General features: G+C 40.3%; 1 protein-coding gene across 3 annotated transcripts; it reads left to right on the top strand.

Moving 5' to 3' along the window:
- Window positions 1–1184: 1184 nt before the first annotated feature.
- Window positions 1185–14060, top strand: MRLN (myoregulin). 3 transcript variants are annotated; one of them, XM_043476905.1, is made up of 4 exons: window positions 1186–1354; window positions 6308–6499; window positions 11848–11958; window positions 13824–14060. In XM_043476905.1, the coding sequence occupies exon 4, from the start codon at window positions 13844–13846 to the stop codon at window positions 13982–13984; it is 141 nt and encodes a 46-aa protein (XP_043332840.1). In that variant the 5' UTR covers window positions 1186–1354; window positions 6308–6499; window positions 11848–11958; window positions 13824–13843; the 3' UTR covers window positions 13985–14060. The 3 variants fall into 3 exon arrangements, with proteins under 3 accessions (XP_043332839.1, XP_043332840.1, XP_043332838.1); XM_043476904.1 differs by lacking the exon at window positions 6308–6499 and having other exon boundaries at window positions 1185–1354; window positions 11825–11958; XM_043476903.1 differs by lacking the exon at window positions 6308–6499 and having other exon boundaries at window positions 1188–1354.
- The last annotated feature ends 7703 nt before the right edge of the window (window positions 14061–21763 follow it).

A 21763-nucleotide genomic window follows, 5' to 3' on the forward strand; every position in this document is an offset into this window, starting at 1 on the left:
GGTTGTTCTGAATTGTGCTGATTCAGGTTGAAGGTGGGTCAAATGTCAGGGGCGTGGCTGGAGAAGAGAAGCCCCAGTTGAGTTTGAAAAGAATAGTTACCAGGCCTGAACCAGGGTGGCAGCTGAATCCTTACTAATTGGACAATTTGATGAGCATTTGTTCCCTTCAATTCTGTATCTTTATATAATCTAATAACTTTTTTGTGATCCTCAGTTTTCCTTTTAACACTTTAGACAGACGCAGAGCCAGTGTTTAATGTAAGTTTGATCATGTAAGTTAGAAGACAGGTAGTTCTTGGTCTGAACAATTTGGTGTCAGTGGTTAGGGGAAGGGAGACATAGACTTAGATTTTTTGGAAATAGTTGATAGTTTTTCAAAAGGGAAGACCTGCTGTAAACCAGTAGCCAGGTCATGACTATTTCCATTCTTTGAACTTGAATGCTACAGGTTTCCCTTTATTATGATGCTGTCACAATGCACCCGTCCCCCAACACACACATACATGCACTTTGCCAGGAAAGGTTTTGGGATCATTAGAGGGAGAGAGACATATGCTCACAAGAAAACAAACCTTAACAAATTGATAATGTGCATTTGAAAATCCATTTGTTTATGTATTTGAAAAACAGGAAATTCAACATTAACAAAACAAAAATGTGTAGTTTGAGAAGATATTCAAATATTAATATCCATGGAAAAGAATTGCTCAGAAGAACAAAGGAAAGCTTGACATTACTTGAGTCATGGCGTTTTCCAAGAGAGTAAGATAGTAGAGAGTGTTTGGTTAGTTGATGTTGAACTTTTAGCACCTTTAACATGAGTACTGATTGTGGAGGGGCCCACTCCCTACTCATGGTTATTTGCACTTCTCTGTGGGCCTAGGAGAAGGCAATGGCACCCCAATCCAGTACTCTTGCCTGGAAAATCCCATGGACGGAGGAGCCTGGTAGGCTGCAGTCCATGGGGTCACGAAGAGTCGGACATGGCTGAGCGACTTCACTTTCACTTTTCACTTTTATGCATTGGATAAGGAAATGGCAACCCACTCCAGTGTTCTTGCCTGGAGAATCCCAGGGATGGGGTCGCACAGAGTCGGACACAACTGAAGTGACTTAGCAGTAGCAGTGGGCCTAAGGGTATTTTTGTCATCATTTTTCCCACCTGTGTCTGTCAGTTCCTCCCCACTCGCCTCCTCCCGTGACAGCCTGGCTCATGTTTCTCAGGAAAGCGCTAAGCCAGTTATTAATAACAGCCCAGCAAGTCTCCTGAGCCACCTAGGAGCAGATGGTGTTTTTCACAAAAGAGAGAGATCATCTCCTTGACTTTGGACTTCACTTATTGAACCCCTGAACAGTAAGTTTTGTGGGGGTTTTTTTTGGCCTTTTAAAATGTTGACAAGAGGGAAGTTTAGCAGAAGTCTTTCTTGCTTCTGATAGGGGAATGCAGGAGGCTCAAAGACTCTGGAAGCCTGTTTTCTCTCCCTGTCTTTCAATGTCTCTCCAGTTTTTATAAGGCTGGTTATATGATCTAATATGAATTAGAATTCTATCCCCTCCATTTCCTTCTGGCTTAATAAAGGCAGAAGGAGAAGCAGGGGATTAATATGATCTCAAAGCTTTACCCAGCCTTGTGGTCATGCCAGATATTAATATTTATTATTAATTATTATATAATATTAATAATTATTATTAACATTATTCCTGTCTTTCTGTGTTCCCTCCCCAAAGAGAGGATTTCAGTGATTTCAACGAGAAATTTACATATGGAAGGTGTCTGCAGGGGAGTATTGGACTGGACACTTGGGCCTTGTCTGTCATTTTTCCATGTTTGAGTTTTGCTGCAGACAGAGGGCATCTGTCATGTTGCTTGAATTTATTGCCTTCTTGAATGTTTAGCCAAAGGCTTTGTCCTTGCAGCCCTTTTTTTTTCTTTTGAAATAATGGTTGTTTCTGAGAGTCCTGCAAAGTAGGTCACTGTGTTTTCTGTCTGGAAAAGGAGGACCCTGGAGCTGGGGCCCTGCCCAGCCCTCTCAGAAAAGATGAAAGCTGACACTCCAGTCCCTCCTCAGGATTACAGACTAAGAGAGTTTTCTGCTTTGGTTATGTATGTTCAGTCCTCTTAAACATGTGCATCAGCCTTCTAAATAAAAGAGGCATCACAGGGAACTGGAAGGAGGCAGATGCTGGCTTGGTCCTGAGGCCTGGCTCAACAAGCTGTGTGACCTTAAGCAAGTACTCACCCTCTCTGAGCCTCAGTTTCCTTGTTTATGAGATAAGAGTTATAACCTCTTTGATAAGGTGGTGGGTTTTACTCACAATGTTTCTAAGTGGCTGAGTATGGGAACATTATTGATGAAGTCCCTCATTTGAATTTTTTCTTGAATCTTCTTAACCTGGAACCTCCAATGTGATCTTTGATGGGAAAGTTTAAACTGTAGAGACAATAATTGGCTTTTAGTGCTTTTAATAACAGCATCCTTAGGATTGTGTCAGCCATGGGAATGCTGAGGATGGGGCCATTGGAGGATGCCAAATGGTAAGCAGTTCAGGACATTAGGCTATGGCTAAACTACAAGAGATGGTGAAGGATGAAGAAGCCTGGCATGCTGCAGTCCATGGGGTCACAAAGAGTTGGCCATGACTTAGTGGCTAAACAACTACAACAAGATCAACGATGCTGGGGAAACTCAAAACAATTTCAAAGCACAAACCATTATTTTAATAAACTTTTCTGCTCTTCTATAATCAGCATTCTAAAATTTTTCTTTTGGTTCTGTGCTTCTGTGGTTCTGAAAGACTGGTTGCCCCCCTTCCTAGCTCCAATTCTGTGTCTGGATGAGACAGAAAGGAGGGTTGTTTCAAAGAATACCTACTTCCCAAAGTTTTACCCTGTATGCTCAGGTGACAGGATGAAATTTTTGTTTTCCACTGCAAGCTTTCATTCTGCAAATGTTTATTTAATTCCCACTGTGTGAATACACAGTGCTAGATTAGCAAAGGGTCAGTAAACTCAGAATAAGGTAGGAGAGAGAAGTCATTTCATGAGTAACTGATATAAGTCAGAATGGCCTTGATCCATGGTACATGAGAAGTACAAACAGTGGGCAGGCATTCCACAGGGCCATCATCCCCCAAACCTACTCACTGAGGACGGGTATTATCATCGGACCTCACCTTGGAGAGCTGTGCGTTCTTAGAAAATGACTCATTGCTTTTCAGTGTTCCTCCCTGGGTTTACCTTCTACACAACAAGCTTGGGAGGCACAGAAAAACTCACCATAAAATTGAATCTCATCCTCCCCACCCCAGTTTTTTTTTATTTTTTGAGTACCCGTTTTGTTCCAAAGTGAAAGTGAAAGTTGCTCAGTCGTGTCCAACTCTTTGCAACTCCATGGATAGTCCATGGAATTCTCTAGGCCAGAATACTGGTGTGGGTAGCCTTTTCCTTCTCCAGGGGATCTTCCCAACTCAGGGATCGAACCCAGGTCTCCCTCATTGCAGGCGGATTCTTTACCAGCTGAGCCACAAGAGAAGCCCAAGAATAACGGGGTGGGTAGCCTATCCCTTCTCCAGCAGATCTTCCCAACCCAGGAATAAAACCAGTGTCTCCTGCATTGCAGGCGGATTCTTTACCAACTGAGCTATCAGGGAAGCCCTAGCCCTGTGCTAAATGCTAGAAATTTAATTTGGCCTTAGAAGAGGTTACAGTCTTTCACTGAACCTGAAATTCTGTTCTCCAACCTGGCCATCTGCCTTCTCAGCTTGACTTGACTCCAAATAACACTTAGCTGGTTTCAGAAATCAAATATTAGATTAAAAAGACAAAACTGCTAGCAATGAACTTAGGCAAACGAGTGTGTGTTGCAGGCCCAGAAAGTAGTTTAAAAGGTTTTCCTGAATGCTTTTAAGAAGTCAAACAGGTCCAGAGACCTCCCCTCTACTCGCCAAACCTGGGAGGACACTTGTTTCTATATGAGAGCTCTGCAGATAAAACCCCCAAACCCAACAAATAAGCACCTGGCCTCAGCTCCACTCCTGCTTCATCACACCAGGGAAGGTGTCATGTGGCGCCACCCTTCCTTCCTTCCACAAGGAAGCTTTGTAGGGCTAGTCCTCGCCACAACTCTGGACAGTTCGTCTGGCCTTGTGAGACTGCACTCCAGCTGTGATTCCTGGCAAGGGTTGGGGAACTTGGCAGGGAGAAGGTTGAAAACATTTTGATTGTTTTGGTTCCAGAATCTTTCTTAATGTTAAGTGCCTATAACTGAGTAATTTATGTCTTCTTAGGGGCAGTGCAATCTATTTGGTTTAGGGACAGGGTCTCAGAACGTTTCAGCCCTTGGGAGTCTCAGTAGTGGATGATTAAGAGATGTTTGTTCATAGGTAGAAAAACTATTCATTTTAGGGCAAGAATATTTACTCAAGATGTGTGAGGCAAGGGACTTCTCTGTTGCTCCAGGGGCTAAGACTCCTCACTTCCAACGCAGGGAATACAGGGTCCTTCCCTGGTCAGGGAACTGATATCCCACATGCTGTGTGTGCCTGTGAGCTCACTCAGTCATGTCTGACTCTTTGCAACCTCTTGGACTGTAGCCCACCAGGCTCCTCTGTCCATGGGATTTCCCAGGCACGAATGCTGGAGTGGGTTGCCATTTTCTCCTCCAGGGGATCTTCTTGACCCAGGGAATGAATCTGAGTCTCCTGCAACACCTGCATTGGGAGGCAGATTATTTACCACTGAGCTACCTGGGAAGCCCTGCCACATGCTATGCACATGGCCAAAACAATTAATTAATTAATTAATGTTTTTAAAAAATGTGAGGCATGTTCATATATGGCTTGGGAAGGCCCAGATTGGACAGATGTTGACATGGAGGGAAAGCATGAGAACTACAGTTGAAGAGGATTAGAGCAGAGGGATTCCACAGAGGTCTGGGACCCTCTCTGTACTCCTGGGGGTCAGGTGGACCCTCACGGATCTCTGTCAGGCCAGACAGTGCCCTCTGGCCCACATGTCTGCATGTCTGTCTCAGCTTCCTGGGGCTTGCCATCTCTTAAGTCCATCTCAGTCCCTCACCTCCCTCCATCATTGTTGGACTGCAGGAAGTATCCACCTTTTTGACTCCCAAGCTTCATCATATCAACTGTTATTTTATCCATTGCCAGGCAACATTCTTCTGACCACTCCTGAGATGCTGCAGTGGCTAAGGCTTTGAAGCCAAACTCACTTCCATTCAAATCCCTGGTCATCCCCTGGAGTGTGATCTCAAATAGCTCCCTGAGGTCTCTGGTCATCAGTCTCTCCAACTAAGGAAATAGAAGCATTAGTGCTCACCTCCTGTGGCTTTATGAGATTAAAATCAGAATATGTGCAGGCCATTCTTAACTATAGTTATCAGTAAAATCCTTTCAATCCCATGCAAGACTGGTTATGTCTATCTCCAGATGAGATAGCAGGTGAAGGTAAATGTCTGGCTATCGTGCTAATACCAGTCAGAACCAGAATCTCAAACCAGTTCCATCCGGCTCCACAACCTTCCTGACCCCCATCTCTGTGACAGGGCACATGTTTCTGTCTCCAAGCAAAGTCCACTTTGTCAATTCTGGCAAGTCTTACCTCTCAAGTTTCCCAGTTCTCCTTGTGGCTTATTTTATCCTGGACATTGGCCTTCCCTTGGCCTGAGTCAAAGCAGTTGGGAGGTGGTGAAGGTAGAATATCTTCAAATAGCCAAGCCTGGTGAAATGCAGAATCCAATTTATCATAAATGTATCAAAAACTTGCTGAGGCAGTCAATATGGTAGCTCAGAAGAAAAGTAACTGTGTGACCTCAGACAAGTTACTGTACTTCTCTGGGCCGTGCTTGTCAAATGAGAAGCTGGAAGAAATCTCAATTTCTTTGCCAGTGCTAACATTTCTGTCATAGTTGAGATTTTTTCACTACAGTTGTTTTTCTTAGCTAGAGAGAGAAAGGTCTCCTTGAAATCATATTTTAATCAGGCAGGAAACAAGGTTTAACAATCATGCTCATAATCACCTCAGTGTAAAACCTTATGCCATTTATTATTATTCTCATTCAAGCTTTCTCTGTAAAATGCTCATATCGTTGATGAGTTAATTTCTCAGATATCTGTTAAATTCTCTTCCTCATGTAATTCCTCACATAATTAATTCAGAAAATGCACCTTGAACTCTATTTTGGAAACTTAGAGAATGCACAAAATCCTTTTAACTATTGAATATGCCCGATTTTTTAGTTAACTTCTGAATGACTCATAATTAAGGAGTTTATGTCTCCTATCCTACCAGGCTGTCATCTGTTTCTGGAATCTTAAGGAGACAAATCACCATTATGCTGGAAAAACAGTAACCATCCCAACAGGACATTTCCATCATGAAACCCTGTAGGCCAGTACAAAAGTTTTGGTCTCTTCCAACGTCTGACTAGGTCTCATAATTACAGACCAAAAAAGAAAAAAAAAATGCAAAAACATCAACAAGGTATGATTCCTATATGATTTCTCAGGTTTCTAAAAGATAAATTTCATTAAACATAAATTTTGTGGGAGAGAGACATTTTCCGGAGGTGAAATTGAAACTACCCAACTTTGGGATTTTATTTTTGAAATTTTGGTGGTAAAAGTAGACTTAATATATGTGTTTTTCTTGTAGTCGTCTTTTGAGCAAAATGAACTTTAAGTCTTCCAAGAAAGCTTCTGCTTGATGTGCAATTATTAAATCAATATTGTTAAAAATGATTAACATCAAATACCATGGTGCAGTGGGATTCAGGATGGGTAAGTCCATCCCCACTTTCTAGGAAGACAGCAACTGCCCATGGGGATTGCATGCAAACAAATAACCATAATACGCTGTAGTGAGTTTCAATACATTCCAGAAAAGTGGACACTAAATTCTGCCTGAGGACATCAGGAAGGATCACAGAGGAGATATGTTGCGCTTCAAAGGATGAGTAGGTGTGTGACAGTTTTCATGTTTGGATACCCAAAGAGAAACTGAGAAGACTGATTTATTCAAGGCGTACCATCTAGGAAGCAATATGGTAGAGTATAATTGATAATGATAGTTACCCTTGCTTATTAAGTGTTTACTCGCTAGGCACAAGTATTATCTCATTTAATTGTCACACTGCCCTAAGAAGTGGCTACTGTCATTATTGGGCTTCCCAGGTGGCACAGTAGTAAAGAGTAGCCTCCCAATGTAGGAGACACAAGAGACTCGGGTTCGATCTCTGGTTCAGGAAGATTCCCTTGGAGTAGGAAATGGCAACTCACTTCAGTATTCTTGCCTGGAAAATTCAATGGACAGAGGAGCATTGTGGGATACAGTCCATGGGGTCACAAAGAGTCAGACAAAACTGAGCGTGTGCACACACACACGTGCACACACACAGTTATTATCATCCCCATTTTATAGAAGTGCTAACAAACAGAGGCACAGAGAGTTAACCTGACTTGCCCAGGGTCTCATGGTAAATGGCAGATCCAAGTCAAATACCACCAATATTATTCCTGACCCGTCTCTCAACTACCAAGTCCTGGAAGCATTCTTGTTATTTCTCCATCCAGCTAATGTTAATAAGACCAAGAGGAGAAATTCCCTGGTGGGCTAGTGGTTAAGATTTTGTGCTTCCACTGCAGTGGACATGGGTTCAATCCCTGATTGAGAAATTAAGATCCCACAAGCCGCTGGCACAGCCAAAAAAAAAAAGATCAAGGGGGACAAACTTGTCAGTCATAAGATGATCAGTGGGTTGATAACAAAACTAATAATAGGAGAGAATAAAATTGCGGAGAGTAAAAACTCATAAAAAACAGGTTTAAAAAAACTGAACTTTCAGCTAATCAGGTTGCTAGATATTAAGCTTGTAGTAGTGGCCTGTGAAAGATCGATTTATAAAGAGAAGATGGTTTTGATGTGAATAAAACTGGCTGTTGTAAAAGTATTCTGGCAAATTCAGGGTTATCAGGCCCAGAGAGGTAACTGCAAGACTATCCATCCCTTTGTTCACCCAGCAGTTCAGATATACGGAAAGGAATCAGGACTAAAGAGAAAGAATGGCTGTTGGTAATTACATGTGGATATTTCCATTTCAGTCAGTTTCCTTTTCATTTGAAAAGAATAAATCCACATAATTGAAACAGAGTGGCATCTGGGGGCAAAGTTCTAGATTACTAGCATCAAGGCTCTAGCTTTGAACCTTGGGCAGTTTCTCCATATCCCAATAGTGCCTAATCATAACCTGGCACACACTAGACCCATGATAAATGGCATTATACTTTACTTAAAAGTAAAAGTGAAAGAGGTAGTTGCTCAGTCCTATCCAATTCTTCATGGCCCCATGGACTGTAGCCTGCCAGGCTCCTCTGTCCTTGGGATTCTCCAGGTAAAAATACTGGAGTGGCTAGCCATTTCCTTCTCCAGGGGATTGTCTCAATTCAGGTATCGAACCCAGGTCTCCTGCATTGCAGGCAGATTCCTTACTGTCTGAGCCACTTTAAGTGACTTGTTAAGCAAGAGTGGACAGATTTCAATTGTGTCTCATTTTTCTATTTGTGTATTTAGGGAACTTCTGTGAATATTATCTTGACCATTAGATATTGATGGAAAAAAGTAGGATTAGCAAATTCTTATCAAAACAGAAAATATTTTTGAAATGTGACTCATGTGTTTAAGACTATAATCTTGAATCCAATGAAAAGTGTTTTTCTTCTGATTGAAAAAGAGACTTTGCAAAGTATGTTCTCTTCTTTGTCTTGACTGAGACTCCATGCCTAATAAGTGGAAATAGGAGAGGTTGGGAGAGATTGAGAATTGGTGAAGTCTTAGGACAAGTAATAATTTTATGTAATAGAGGCAGTTTTACTGGTTCATTTGCATTGTTTTGATTTTCCTAGGCGACCAAACCATTTAGCAAATGCACTCTTCTTGGGGTCCCAGGAGTCTCTACAATCTTGTAGATTTGAAAGGCTAGCACCTACAAGCTGATGGCAGGGTGAAAAACAGAGAATGCTATGAAATTCAACCCCCAGAGACCAAAAGTGACTACTACTAGACATTTGTCTAACTTTCTTTGTGGGATACCACTGTTCAACCATTCAATAAACAGATTAATTTGGGTTAGATTATTTGGACTGTTGGTGGAGTCAAAAGAGAATATAATAAAGACAAGCTTTGAAAACTAGATAAGAGATTATTCATACTACTTTCAGCATAACTTTCTAGAAATTAATTTCAACAAAATAAATTGTTTCTCACTGCCTTTTGTAAATAGGGAAAAGAAAAGTATAGAGAGACATTCAAAACATAGGGGCAATTATTTGCAGCCATCTGAAATTTCACCATGAAATATGTTAGGTCCCAAATAACCTAGGATGTCTTATATCAGAAATTGGAGTTAATGTTATTTTAACTAGGATTTTTAAATGTTATATTCAAAATAAGATAGTTCCACTCAATACATTCTATTACACTTTAAGAAGTGTGCTAACTTGTTTCAAATTAATCAACTTATTTTTGAAATTTGTTTATTCAGTGCATGTTTTATCCAATAAAAAACACTACAAATCTTTTTTTTCTGAAAATGCTGCTGTGAAATAGCCATTCCTCCAAAAGAATGTTCCTAAGAGAAAAAACACATGATTATCAAGCTTCTTGCATAGCAAGGACTAATTAGGCAAAATGTAAATCAAGCATCATTTAACCCCCAGTAAAATCTAGTGTGCTAGTAAACTTGTGGTGGTACAGATTTGAGTGTTTTCAGTGATTTAGTTCTAGAAACAGATCTAGCATTAAGGACAAGACTTAAACAGGAACCACCCACATTCCTGTTTTTCATGAGCATTTTGGAATGAAGCAAGAACATGTTCTTTAGCCAAAGAGATTTAATACAAACTCAAGAAAAATGAAATGGGTCAGTGAACCATTTTAATGAAAATGCGTAATTTATTGAATGAAGTGTAGGTTACATATTTTCATTCAAATCTCTCACTGATACATTTAATTTTCCCAAGTTCATATTTGTTAAAATGATTGGTTTGACAAAAATAAAGTCATTACTTTTAAATAGATGGACAAGAAAGAGAACAGGGAGTTAGAAGACTATTTTCTTTAGTGTTCTGAAGTTTCATAAGCAACATCCTTTAAATGAAAATGTGAGAAATGAAAGAAACAAGGGGGAAAAAAAATCACATATAGTCCTTCACCCAAACTCGACAGCTATAGCCATTATTGACATTTGTAGATAATTCTCTGACTTTTTAAAGAATATTTCAATTGTGAAGTCCTACATACCTACAGAAAGTCATATAAAATTTCTATGTGCAGTTTAACAAGTAATTAAAAACTGATTATCAACATAACAGAAAGTGAAAAATTTTTTTAAAAAAGAGGTTTCCCCAGTGGTCCAGTGATGAAGACTCAGACTCAGTGCTTCCACTGCAGGGAGAACTAAGATCTTTGCATGGCATGTGGCAGGGCCAAATTTAAAAAAAGAAAGAAAGAAATGAAATACTTTCTGAAAGCTCTCCATTAACACCACCACTATCCTGATTTTATGGTAGTCAGTCCTTAGATTTACTTGATCAATTACCCACCTACACCATTGCTACCCATATTATGCACCCCTAAGTCATACAGCTTTAACTGTTTTCCTACTTTACATAAATATATTTACCATGTGTTTTCTTTTGTGTCTTGCATTTTAAAAACTCAATATTATGTTTGTAAAAGTCACCACTGTTTTTTCATGTAGCTATAACTTAATTTTCATTATTGTATAATATTCCATGATATGGATTTATCTATCTACTAATAGGCATTTGGTTTGTTTTTAAGTTGAGGATATTACAAATAAAGTTTGAATGTGTGTTCTGGTGTGGATATCCATGCTTGTATTTTGGGTATATACCCAGGAGTGTAATGATTGGTCCTAAGTTATTGGTTTTAGTCATTCTTAAATATTTCAACATGATTTTCTAAGTAGTGTTTCTATTATTTTGTAGTTGTAATAATCATCATTTTGTTGGATAAATAATTTTTCAGTTGTGTCTGAATTTTACAGCCTGGTCTTTGCAAATAAATTCACTCCTCCACTTTCTAATTTGTTTGTAAAAGTGATACAAAATCTTAAAACTTATAAAGTTTATAGCAGATATAAAATCTCATGAGGTATTGCCTCTTATGCAGAAGGAGAAATTTTGTTTGTTGTACTATGGAAGATAATGAAACATATATTTTAAAAATAATTTTAGAACCTTTCAAAATTTAAGTTATATTTGACACAAATATTGTGTAAGTTTAAGGTGTACAGTATACTGATTTGAAATGTTTATATTGTAATATGACTGCTATAGTTGCGATAGCTAACACCTCTATCACGTCACATGATTGTCATTTCTTCTGTGCTGAAAGCAAATAATATCTAGTCTCTTAGCAAGTTTAATGTATATAATACAATTTTATGACTATGCTCACTGTACTGTGTATTACCTCTCTGGAACATATTTGTCTATCAGTTGCACATATGTAACCCTTAAACAACATCTCTTCTGTTCCCGCCACCCCCTGAGAACTATTGTTTTAAAAGAGTGGTAAATGTTTGCCCTGTCAGGAAAATTCTAGAATTCTGTTTAACCTTTCTGTGAAAGGTGCAGTTTTTAGCTATAGTTTTTAAATGTAGTTTTTAGCTGTAGTTTCTGTAATCCACTAAAATTAACGTATCACATTTTCCCAACTTCTTCGAGAGTTTCTCCACCCAGGCTCCCTGCCTGTCCACTTCACAAACCACCTCATCGTTCAGTAAAGGCTTTTAATGTGCTTTGACACAGGAACCAAGGTTGCTAAGAGACCACCTGTGCTGAATGCACTTTGTCCTAGGAAGAGCAGCCAGAGAGAAAACCGAGGAGCAGCATTATCTACCACTGCCCGGATTAAATCAGGTGAGAAGTGGATTTCTGTGCACTCTTCAATCCCCACCGTTCATCTGGCCTTTCCCTTGCTTCCTGTTCCGTCTCTCTCTTACTGTAATTGGGTAAAATTGAAGGTACCCCTCGAAATACAGACTGAAGAAACACAAGCTGGAGGTGGAGGAAATACGAGGCAAGGAAAACCACTTTGCAAATTCATGTGTTATGCTTACGCCTTGTTTCCCAAACATGGCACAAGGAATTGTTGAACTTAAGGGAAATTCTAGGTGTTTACTTTGCCAATGAGGGCTTCCCTGGTGGCTCAGCAGTAAAGAATTCATCTGCAATGCAGGAGACGCTGGTTCCATTCTTGGGTTGGGAGGATCCCCTGGAGAAGGAAATGGCAACCCACTCCAGCATTCTTGCCTGGGAAATGCCATGGACAGAGGATCCTGACAGGCTCTCTGTGGTTAAAACCACCACCACCACCATCACCACTTTGCCAGTGATTGCTGCCGAATTTGGGGCAAATCATCCCCTCCTTAGGGAGGGGTTAGTTATCACAGAGGTGAATCAAGAGGGAGAAGGTATCAGTCAAAAGAGGGAGAAGGTATTTGTATACATCTCATCTATCTCCCTGTTTCTCTTTCATGTTCTCTCCTAAAACTCTACCTGCCTTTTTGGATTTGAGCAAAAAATAGCAGAAAATATTTTCCCACTCCAATCTTACTACTTTTTAAAAGTATTGATGCTCATTTTAAGTTGAGTGTATATAAGGGACTTGGATACAAGGTTTTGAAAATTACTTAACTCATTTGACCCTACATTCCTGGAAAAAGGAGTTGGGAATGGTTCTAAATTCCCTACCTGACAGGCATTCAGTAAAACATTCCAACAGTGTGCTCAACAGACTACAAATTAATACCTTTTGCAATTCCATAATACTTTAAAAAATTCCAGATATTTTAAAAAACTGATTAACACAGAAAGTGAGTGTTAGTTGCTCAGCGGTATCTGGCTGTTTGTGACCTCATAGACTATAGCCTGCCAGGCTCCTCTGTCCATGGGATTCTCCAGGCAAGAATACTGGAGTGGGCAGCCATTCTCTTCTCCAGGGGATTTTCCTGACCCAGGAATCAAATCCAGGTCTCCTGCATTGCAGAGGGATTCTTTACCATCTGAACACAGAAGTGTGGTGGAAATGAAAATATTAAATGTCTTAATAAGTGACCAAGATATAAGAAAGAGGATTTTGAGGAAAGATCAACGAAATGAAACAAGCCTTTTGTTGTTTAATTTTTAAAAATTTTATCACTTGCCTTTTTGCATGTCTTAAAATTTTTATTTCCTGCTAATTCTGGCTGTAGGTTAGAAGAATGGCAATTTCACTGATGCCATAAAAATGATTATAAGTGACTTTGCAGAAAAGACTTCAAAAATAAACTGATAATTTATAACATTGGGAAGAGAGTGGTAATTCTGAGAGTTCTTGAGCTTTTAAAAATTTTTTTGCTTTTTTTTTTTTTTAAAGAAAGAAAGACAAGAGAATTCCCTAGTGGTCCTGTGGTTAGGACTCTTTGCATTCATTGTTGCAGCCCAGATTTGATCCCCGCTTGGATCCCACAGGCTTCACAGTTCAGCCAAAAAATAGACAGACAAATAGAAAGTTCAATGATTATGACATAAGATGATCAAAATTAGTGGGTAAAAGTTCAATAATTCATTAAGGAAAAAAATACTTTAGTTCATTGATTGGTTACTAAAATGTACAAAGTCCTGACTGAAAGACATTTCTTGATCACTATTTCTTTACAGTGCAAATTATTAGATTGAGTTTAAAAAATCAGGATTATAAACGTGTTTATTTAAGGATATTTTCTCTTTATTTTACTTCTTAGGAAGCTGAAGCATTTCGGATATGATGTGTAAAAATTGGATATTAATTTCTACTACTACCCCCACAAGTCTAGAAGATGAAATTGTGGGAAGACTTCTAAAAATTTTGTTTGTAATCTTTGTTGACTTCCTGTCTATTATATATGTTGTTATAACTTCTTAGAAAACTGACTTCCTTTACTTTACTTGTGAATTTCATATTGAACTCCAGTGAATAAAATTTTATAATTTAATACGTTGAGTGATTTTAATTTGATGACATTTCCAGTTATTCTAGAAGCTAATAGGACATTGCAATAAAAACAACACTGTGTGTTATTTAGAATTTTATGGTTTATAAAACATTCACATAAATTGAAATGGAATTTTTTTCAAAAATCTACACTACTGTCATAAAACCTCTTGATTTTTAACATGATTGATATAGTTAATAGATTGACTACAATGTGTAAGTGTAATTATGAGTGATTTTTTTTATTACAGATGCATACCTGTGTGAAATTTTATATGGTTCTATTTTAAAATTTTTAATTTGTTTTTAAAATTTATTTTATGAAGTGTAGCTGATTTACAGTGTTAATTTCTATTGTACAGCAAAATGTTTCAGTTGTACATTTATATACATTATTTTTCATATTCTGTTCCATTATGGGTTGTCACAGAATATTGAATATAGTTCTCTCTCCTATACAGTAGGACATTGTTGTTTATTATGTGATTCTATTTTTTAACACACCAAACTTAGCATAAGATAATCTTTCCATATGATATACTAATAGTTTATTCTCATGTTCTTATATATACATTTCATCTGTGTGTAGGTAGATTGCTTCTCTTAATCCTCCACAAGTTTTATGTTTCTACCAACAAACAAAACTTTAAGTTAGGGATAGAAATGCTTAAAAAGAGATTGTTTTAGGAAAACAGAACTTAGAAGAAAGGAGAGAATACAGGATGCAACCTGTGTTGATTTTCTGTTTGGAACTAAATGCTCACAGTATGTCATTTAACATAAGACTCCCAGGAATCCTAGGAGGCAAGAGTGTGTTGTCCCATTTCACAGATGAGCACACGGAATACTGGAAGAATTATGCTAGCTGGAGACCATACCTAGGGAGTGGCAGAAACAGGCCTTGTGCCTTCACAATCCATCATATCATGTTGCCCCCAAAGGTAATAATAATGAAACAAGTGCAATTAAAAAACTATACAGTTCAACTTTTTTCACAGTAATGTTTTATTCAAGATCCTGTGGGTATATTTTAGTATTGTCCTGACTTATTTTCTTATTCCACATTTAAGAATCTTCTATCAAAAACAGATTGTTTACCCTTTTCTCATTTCCAATTGAACAATGTGTCTCTTCCTCTGTTTTGTTGACTCCCTCATTTTCTGACAGTATTAAACCATAGCTGTTGAATTCTGCTCTTTAAGTCTTTGAAAAACAGAGTTCTCTCTGTCCATTAGACTTTTTGACTTTTCACATTGGGCACACATGCTTCACAAAATCCTGATCTCTTCCATGTGATGACTATCTTCTCAGCTTTGGTCCAGACATTAGCGCAAGGTTTCATAAGAGACCTAATGAAGTGTGAAAGGAATCTGAGACCTTTGAGACTTATTACTTCACTGACTCTCACTTAACCTTTCAGTGGTGGTGTATATTTAACCATAAGCCAAATAGAATCACACTATGTGAGCATTTGCTGTAACAGAATCTTTTTTCCTACACTATATCATTGGACATCCTTTGGGATATAATGTGGATATGATATGTTTTTTCCAATCCCCTCTATTTGGGATTTGTTGGAGCCTATCATCAGGTTATTGAGAGGAGAGTCCAGTCACTTCCAGGCCTGGGCAATTGCTTCTTTTCCCTGTGTATTTCTAGGCAATCAGTGATATGGTTAGAAGCATTGATACTGAAGCCACACTGTCTGGATCAGGATCTTGGCTTCATCTCCTATGGTTTAATAACCCTAAGTCTCTGCTTCCTTACCTATAAAAAAAAGTGCCTGTGTCATAGGTTTGTCTAGAGGATGGCATGAGATGACAGGTGCAAAGTGCTTAGTTGAGTGTCTGGCATATGGAAAAGGCACCATCCATGGAGGACTGGGGTTGTCAGCATCCGCAGGTGATGCTGAGTATCAGCGAGCCTCCATCACCCTGACTGTTCTACACCTTCCCCTTGCCCTTAGAATGACCTTTGGTTAACCAGTCCTGTAGGCCCAAGGATGTGATTCTGTCCCCCGGACCCCTGACACTGTTCTGTAGCCAGTATAAACTGGTTGACCTATGTGGCTTTTATTTGGTTATGTTATTTTGGTACCTGGCAATGACAACTGGATATCATAATGTGACTCCAGACAACAAAGGATACTTGATGAACAGCCTTTTAAAAGATTGATTAAATGACTGATTCTTTTTTAAATTTTTACTTTATATTGCACTATAGTTGATTTATAGTTTTGTGTTTTGGGTGTATAGCAAAATGATTCAGTTATATATATCTCTATTCTTTTTCAAATTCTTTTTCCCATTTAGGTAATTACAGAATATTAAGCAGATTTCCCTGTGCTCTACAGTAAGTCTTTATTGGCTATCTATTTTTAATGTAGTTGTGTATATATGTTAATTCCAAACTCCCAATTTATCACTTCCCTCTGGTAACCATAAGTTTGTTTTCTAAGTCTGTGAGTCTGTTTCTGGTTTGTAAATAATTTCATTTGTATAAGAAATCAGAGTCTTAATATGTAATTATTATGGCTATGTACTGGAAATAGGTCACTTTACCTTTCAAAAATATTCATTTGGTTTCTTTTTGGCGTGCATGGTGCTGGGTGGCCAGATCAAAGCAGTGAATAAAACCTAGTTCCTGCTCTCATGAAGCCTGATAGGTTAGTGGTGGAAATTTATGAATACACAAATACTACAACTGCCATTGGAGGAAACAGTAGGATGGACATGTCTGGGGTGTCATGAAGGGTGTGGGGAAAGATGTTCTGAGGACCACCAGTAGCAGCAAATCTGGGAGCTTAGGAAACACACAGGATCCTAGTTTTGCCCCTCAACCCACCAGACCTATTAAATTCAGAATCTGCATTGTAACCAGATCCCCAGAGATTACTATGCATTTGAGAAACGCTGATGTGGAGGGAAGTTCACGGACTACATGTTCCTACTGTCTGGCTACTGAACAGTTCTGTGATCTCGGATTACACTGCTTAACTTCTCTGGGTCTCCTACACCTCCTGTGTCAAAACAGAACCAAGAAAAAAATCAAAAGTGGCATTAATACCATTGGCTTTGCATATCACATAGAAACACCATGGTTATTAAATGAACTGGACTGCTATTTGCAGGAAGACATATAACAGAAAGGAGTTCTAGAAATCTAAGATGCTGTTTAAACATCAAGAAGACAGGAGTAGCTCTGTGAAATAAGGGACCTGTGACTACCTTCAGTAGGATTGGGAAAGGATGTTTTACTAAGTGGCGACAATATCCACGAAATATCCATGGCATATATGTATGTATGCAGTCTGGGTTAGGTAAACAGGTATTTCCTGGAACTGAGTGACAAGCACTCTACAACTGATGAAATATTAGTGATTAAATATTCACTTGAATGAAATGACTTGCAAGAAAACTAAGCCAGAAAGCCATTCCAAGTTATAATGGACATTTCCTAACTTTGGGGTGTGATGTGGATGAACTGCTGCTGTAAAGACTGAGATAAAATTATATTTTATACTGGAGTAAGGTTGATTAACAATGTTGTATTAGTTTCCTGTATACAGCGAAGTAATTCAGTTATACATACACAAGTATTAAATATCTATTCTTTTTCAGATTCTGTTCCCATTGAGGTTATTACAAAATACTGAGCAGAGTTCTCTGTGCTATACAGTAGGTCCTTTGAGAGAGAATCTGAAGCATGTGATGTGTGTGTGACCACACAGACGCGGGCTGCTGTTCTGGGTGGCTTCTGCATGGCTATCCTTTGCTGTGCTTCCTGTGAGCAGTCCTACTAATGGAGCAAGCTGAAGGCTTGCTGCCATGTAGGCCACTCTGGGGTCAGCCATGAGCCCAGATTTATTTATAAACCCACAGGAAAGGCCCCAGAGCCATCCACCACCTGACCTGGGACCACAGTGAGGGAAGATTAGTCAGGAGCACAGGAAGTCTTTGAGGCCAACAGGGCTTTCAGTCTCAGCCCTTTGCCCTTTCAGCTTGGAGGTGGCTACAGACTGTTCTCTGAAGAGTCAGTGTCCCAGAACTCCTGTCTGAGGTGTGATCTCAAGGTACAGAGCCTGACCTTTTGGGTGTTGCTTACGAAGTTGATTATGACTTGCCCCATGGAGATCATGTACTCAGTAAATATTTATCAAGCATTCACTACCTATCTGGTAGCTCTGTGGGCACAGGAAAATATTTCAGTCCCTGTTCTTGAAGACAAACCTGGCCTCTGTACCCCAACACCGAGTTAATTTTTTGGAGGCAGAGTTTTGAGTGAAGTAAAAAAGAATCCCAAAGAAAGGCAATGCCAAAGAATGCTCAAACTACCCACACAATTGCACTCATCTCACATGCTAGTAAAGTAATGCTCAAAATTCTCCAAGCCAGGCTTCAGCAGTACATGAACTGTGAACTTCCAGATGTTCAAGCTGGTTTTAGGAAAGGCAGAGGAAAAAAAAATGTAAAGGCAGAGGAACAAAAGATCAAATTGCCAACATCTTCTGGATCATCGAAAAAGCAAGAGAGTTCCAGAAAAACATCTATTTCTTCTTTATTGACTATGCCAAAGCCTTTGACTGTGTGGATCACAATAAACTGTGGAAAATTCTGAAAGAGATGGGCATACCAGATCACCTGATCTGCCTCTTGAGAAACCTGTATGCAGGTCAGGAAGCAACAGTTAGAACTGGACATGGACCAACAGACTGGTTCCAAATAGGAAAAGGAGTACGTCAAGGCTGTATATTGTCACCCTGCTTATTTAACTTATATGCAGAGTACATCATGAGAAACGCTGTGCTGGAGGAAGCACAAGCTGGAATCAAGATGGCTGGGAGAAATATTAATAACCTCAGATATGCAGATGACACCACCCTTATGGCAGAAAGTGAAGAGGAGCTAGAAAGCCTCTTGATGAAAGTGAAAGAGGAGAGTGAAAAAGTTGGCTTAAAGCTCAACAGTCAGGAAACTAAGATCATGGCATCTGGTCCCATCAGTTCATGGCACATAGATGGGGAAACAGTGGAAACAGTGGCTGACTTTATTTTTCTGGGCTCCAAAATCACTGCAGATGGTGATTGCAGTCATGAAATTAAAAGACGCTTACTCCTCAGAAGGAAAGTTATGATCAACCTAGACAGCATATTAAAAAGCGAAGATATTAGTCAACAAAGGTCCATCTAGTCAAGGCTATGGTTTTTCCAGTGGTCATGCATGGATGTGAGAGTTGGACTGTGAAGAAAGCTGAGCACCGAAGAATTGATGCTTTTGAACTGTGGTGTTGGAGAAAACTCTTGAGAGTCCCCTGGACTGCAAGCAGATCCAACCAGTCCATGTTAAAGGAGATCAGTCCTGGGTGTTCATTGGGAGGACTGATGTTGAAGCTGAAACTCCAATACTTTGGCCACCTGATGCGAAGAGCTGACTCATTTGAAAAGACCCTGATGCTGGACAAGACTGAAGGCAGGAGGAGAAGAGGACAACAGAGGATGAGATGGTTGGATGGCATCACCGACTCGATGGACATGGGTTTGGGTGGACTCTGGGAGTTGGTGATGGACAGGGAGGCCTGGCGTGCTGCGGTTCATGGGGTCGCCAAGAGTCTGACACGACTGAGCGACTGAACTGAACTGAACTGAAAAAAGAATAGCTTAATTGCTTTGCCGGGCAGGAGACACAGCAGGCTAATGCCCTCATAACTGTGTGTCTCAGCCTGGAGAGGGTGGTGAGGAGTTCCACGGTAATGGTTCAAAGAGGGTGTGATCAGCTCATGGACATTCTTCTGATTGGTTAGCGGTGAGTTAAGTAGGAGTCAGCATCCTCAGCCTTCTGGTTCCAGCCAGTCTGGGGTCTCTGTGCTTGTGGGCAGCATACTTTAACTTAACTAGTCCCACCTGGTGGGGGTTTCATTATCTACAAATCAGCTCAAAGACATTGTTATGTGTATCCCTTGAGGGGGAACCAGGACTCAGCCCCAGGACTGCACTATTGTTTCTTAACCATTCCTCCCTTTTTTCTGCGTCCCCTCCCTTCACTGATTAGTAGCTGTTTCAACCTGCTGTTAGAACTCTGCAAAGGTCCTTGAGGCTGAATGAAGCCTATTTCCTGTAACGAGATATAGGGACACAGAAAGGCTTTTGTGCCCAGGAGACCCAGAGTGTCCTGCTTGGGTATCAGCCTCAAGGTGCTTGTCTTCAGCCTCATGGTGCTTGTCTTCTGCTGGAGGAAAGTGAAAGGGTTAGTTGCTCAATGGTGTCCAACTCTTTCTCACCCCATGGGCTGTAACCCACCAGGCTCCTCTGTCTATGGGATTCTCCAGGCAAGAATACTGGAGTGGATTGCCATTCCCTTCTCCAGGGGATCTTCCTGACCCAGGAATGGAACTTTGGTTTCCTGCATTGCAAGCAGATTCTTTACCGTCTAAGCCACCAGGGAAGCCAGACAATAACTGATAAACATGTGAGAATTTCAGATAGTGTCATGCTGTACAGAAAATAAAGCGAGGCGTAAGAAACGGTTTATATGGGGGAAGAAAATTATAACTACAGGAGCTAAGGAACTTTTCCTGAGAAGGCAACATTGGAGCAGAGGCTTAATTGATGAGGAGTCAGCTGGTGGAGATGTGGAGATAAGTGAGGACTTCATATGGGGAGAACAGCCGATATAAAAGCCCTGGGGTAGAGAGAGCTCAGCAAAACATTAGCAAGACAAGTGTGAGTACAACGTAGTGAAGAAATAGGGAGTTAATTTTTTAGGATTGATAAAAATCAACTTCTACATAGTTTCTTGGGTTTAGCGAAATTTTCTCATGGCAGACTAAGAGAGAATATGAGACTCTAGTGTTCTTTGGCCTTTGTATGGTGCACATCACAACTTAAACAAGGAATCCTCTTTCTGGGGGTTGCAGTTTCTTTCATGATTTTTCTAGGCAGATCATGTCTGGTCTCTAACATGTCACAGGTGTTAGGGAGTGCGATTGCTCTACTAGATTGTGAGGCTGCCAGAGTTAATACCGTGACGGGCGGCCTGGACCTAAGTTTTAGCTTCCCCCGAAATGGTAAGATTCCCTACCCCCATCAGGTAACCTGGAGCCAGCCAATCAATATGCGCCCAGTAAGAACAAAGGGAGAGCTGAAAAGCCCGCGAAAGTCTGTACCGATAGAATTACTTTGCAAACATGTAACCAATCCGCTTAAGCCAGCTACTAACCGCTTTTGCATATCTTATAAATCTGTGTAACAAGCTTGAGCTCGGCGCTTTCTGACTCTGCACCACTGTGATGTTTGTGGCAGAAAGCCCTGGCTCGAGACAGTAATAAACTTCCCTTTTTGCGAGTTGCATTGTCTTGGAAGCCTTCTCTCTCTCCCCGCTCGGGGATTCGGACATCGGGCATAACATTTGGGGGCTTGTCCGGGATCCCTTGACAGGGAGAAGAGAACGCTTACAGGACAAAGGGGAAGGATAAATAATAACACCGGTGCTCAGGAAGCAGGGGGAGCAAGCCGGCATAAGGCCAAGGCCAGCGGACGCGCTGGGGGGCAGCCGACTCCGCGAGAAGGCTTTTTTATAAAGGGGGAGCAAGCCGGCGTAAGGCCAAGGCCAGCGGACGCGCTGGGGGGCAGCCGACTCCGCGAGAAGGCTTTTTATAAAGGGGGAGCCAAGCCGGCGTAAGGCCAAGGCCAGCGGACGCGCTGGGGGGCAGCCG

This window comes from Cervus canadensis, chromosome 8, assembly GCF_019320065.1.
Source record: "Cervus canadensis isolate Bull #8, Minnesota chromosome 8, ASM1932006v1, whole genome shotgun sequence".
NCBI lineage: Eukaryota > Metazoa > Chordata > Mammalia > Artiodactyla > Cervidae > Cervus > Cervus canadensis.

Excerpts from the sequence above, each read along its gene's own strand:
- MRLN (XM_043476904.1), top strand. The coding sequence starts at position 13,844 with ATGATGTGTAAAAATTGGATATTAATTTCTACTACTACCCCCACAAGT.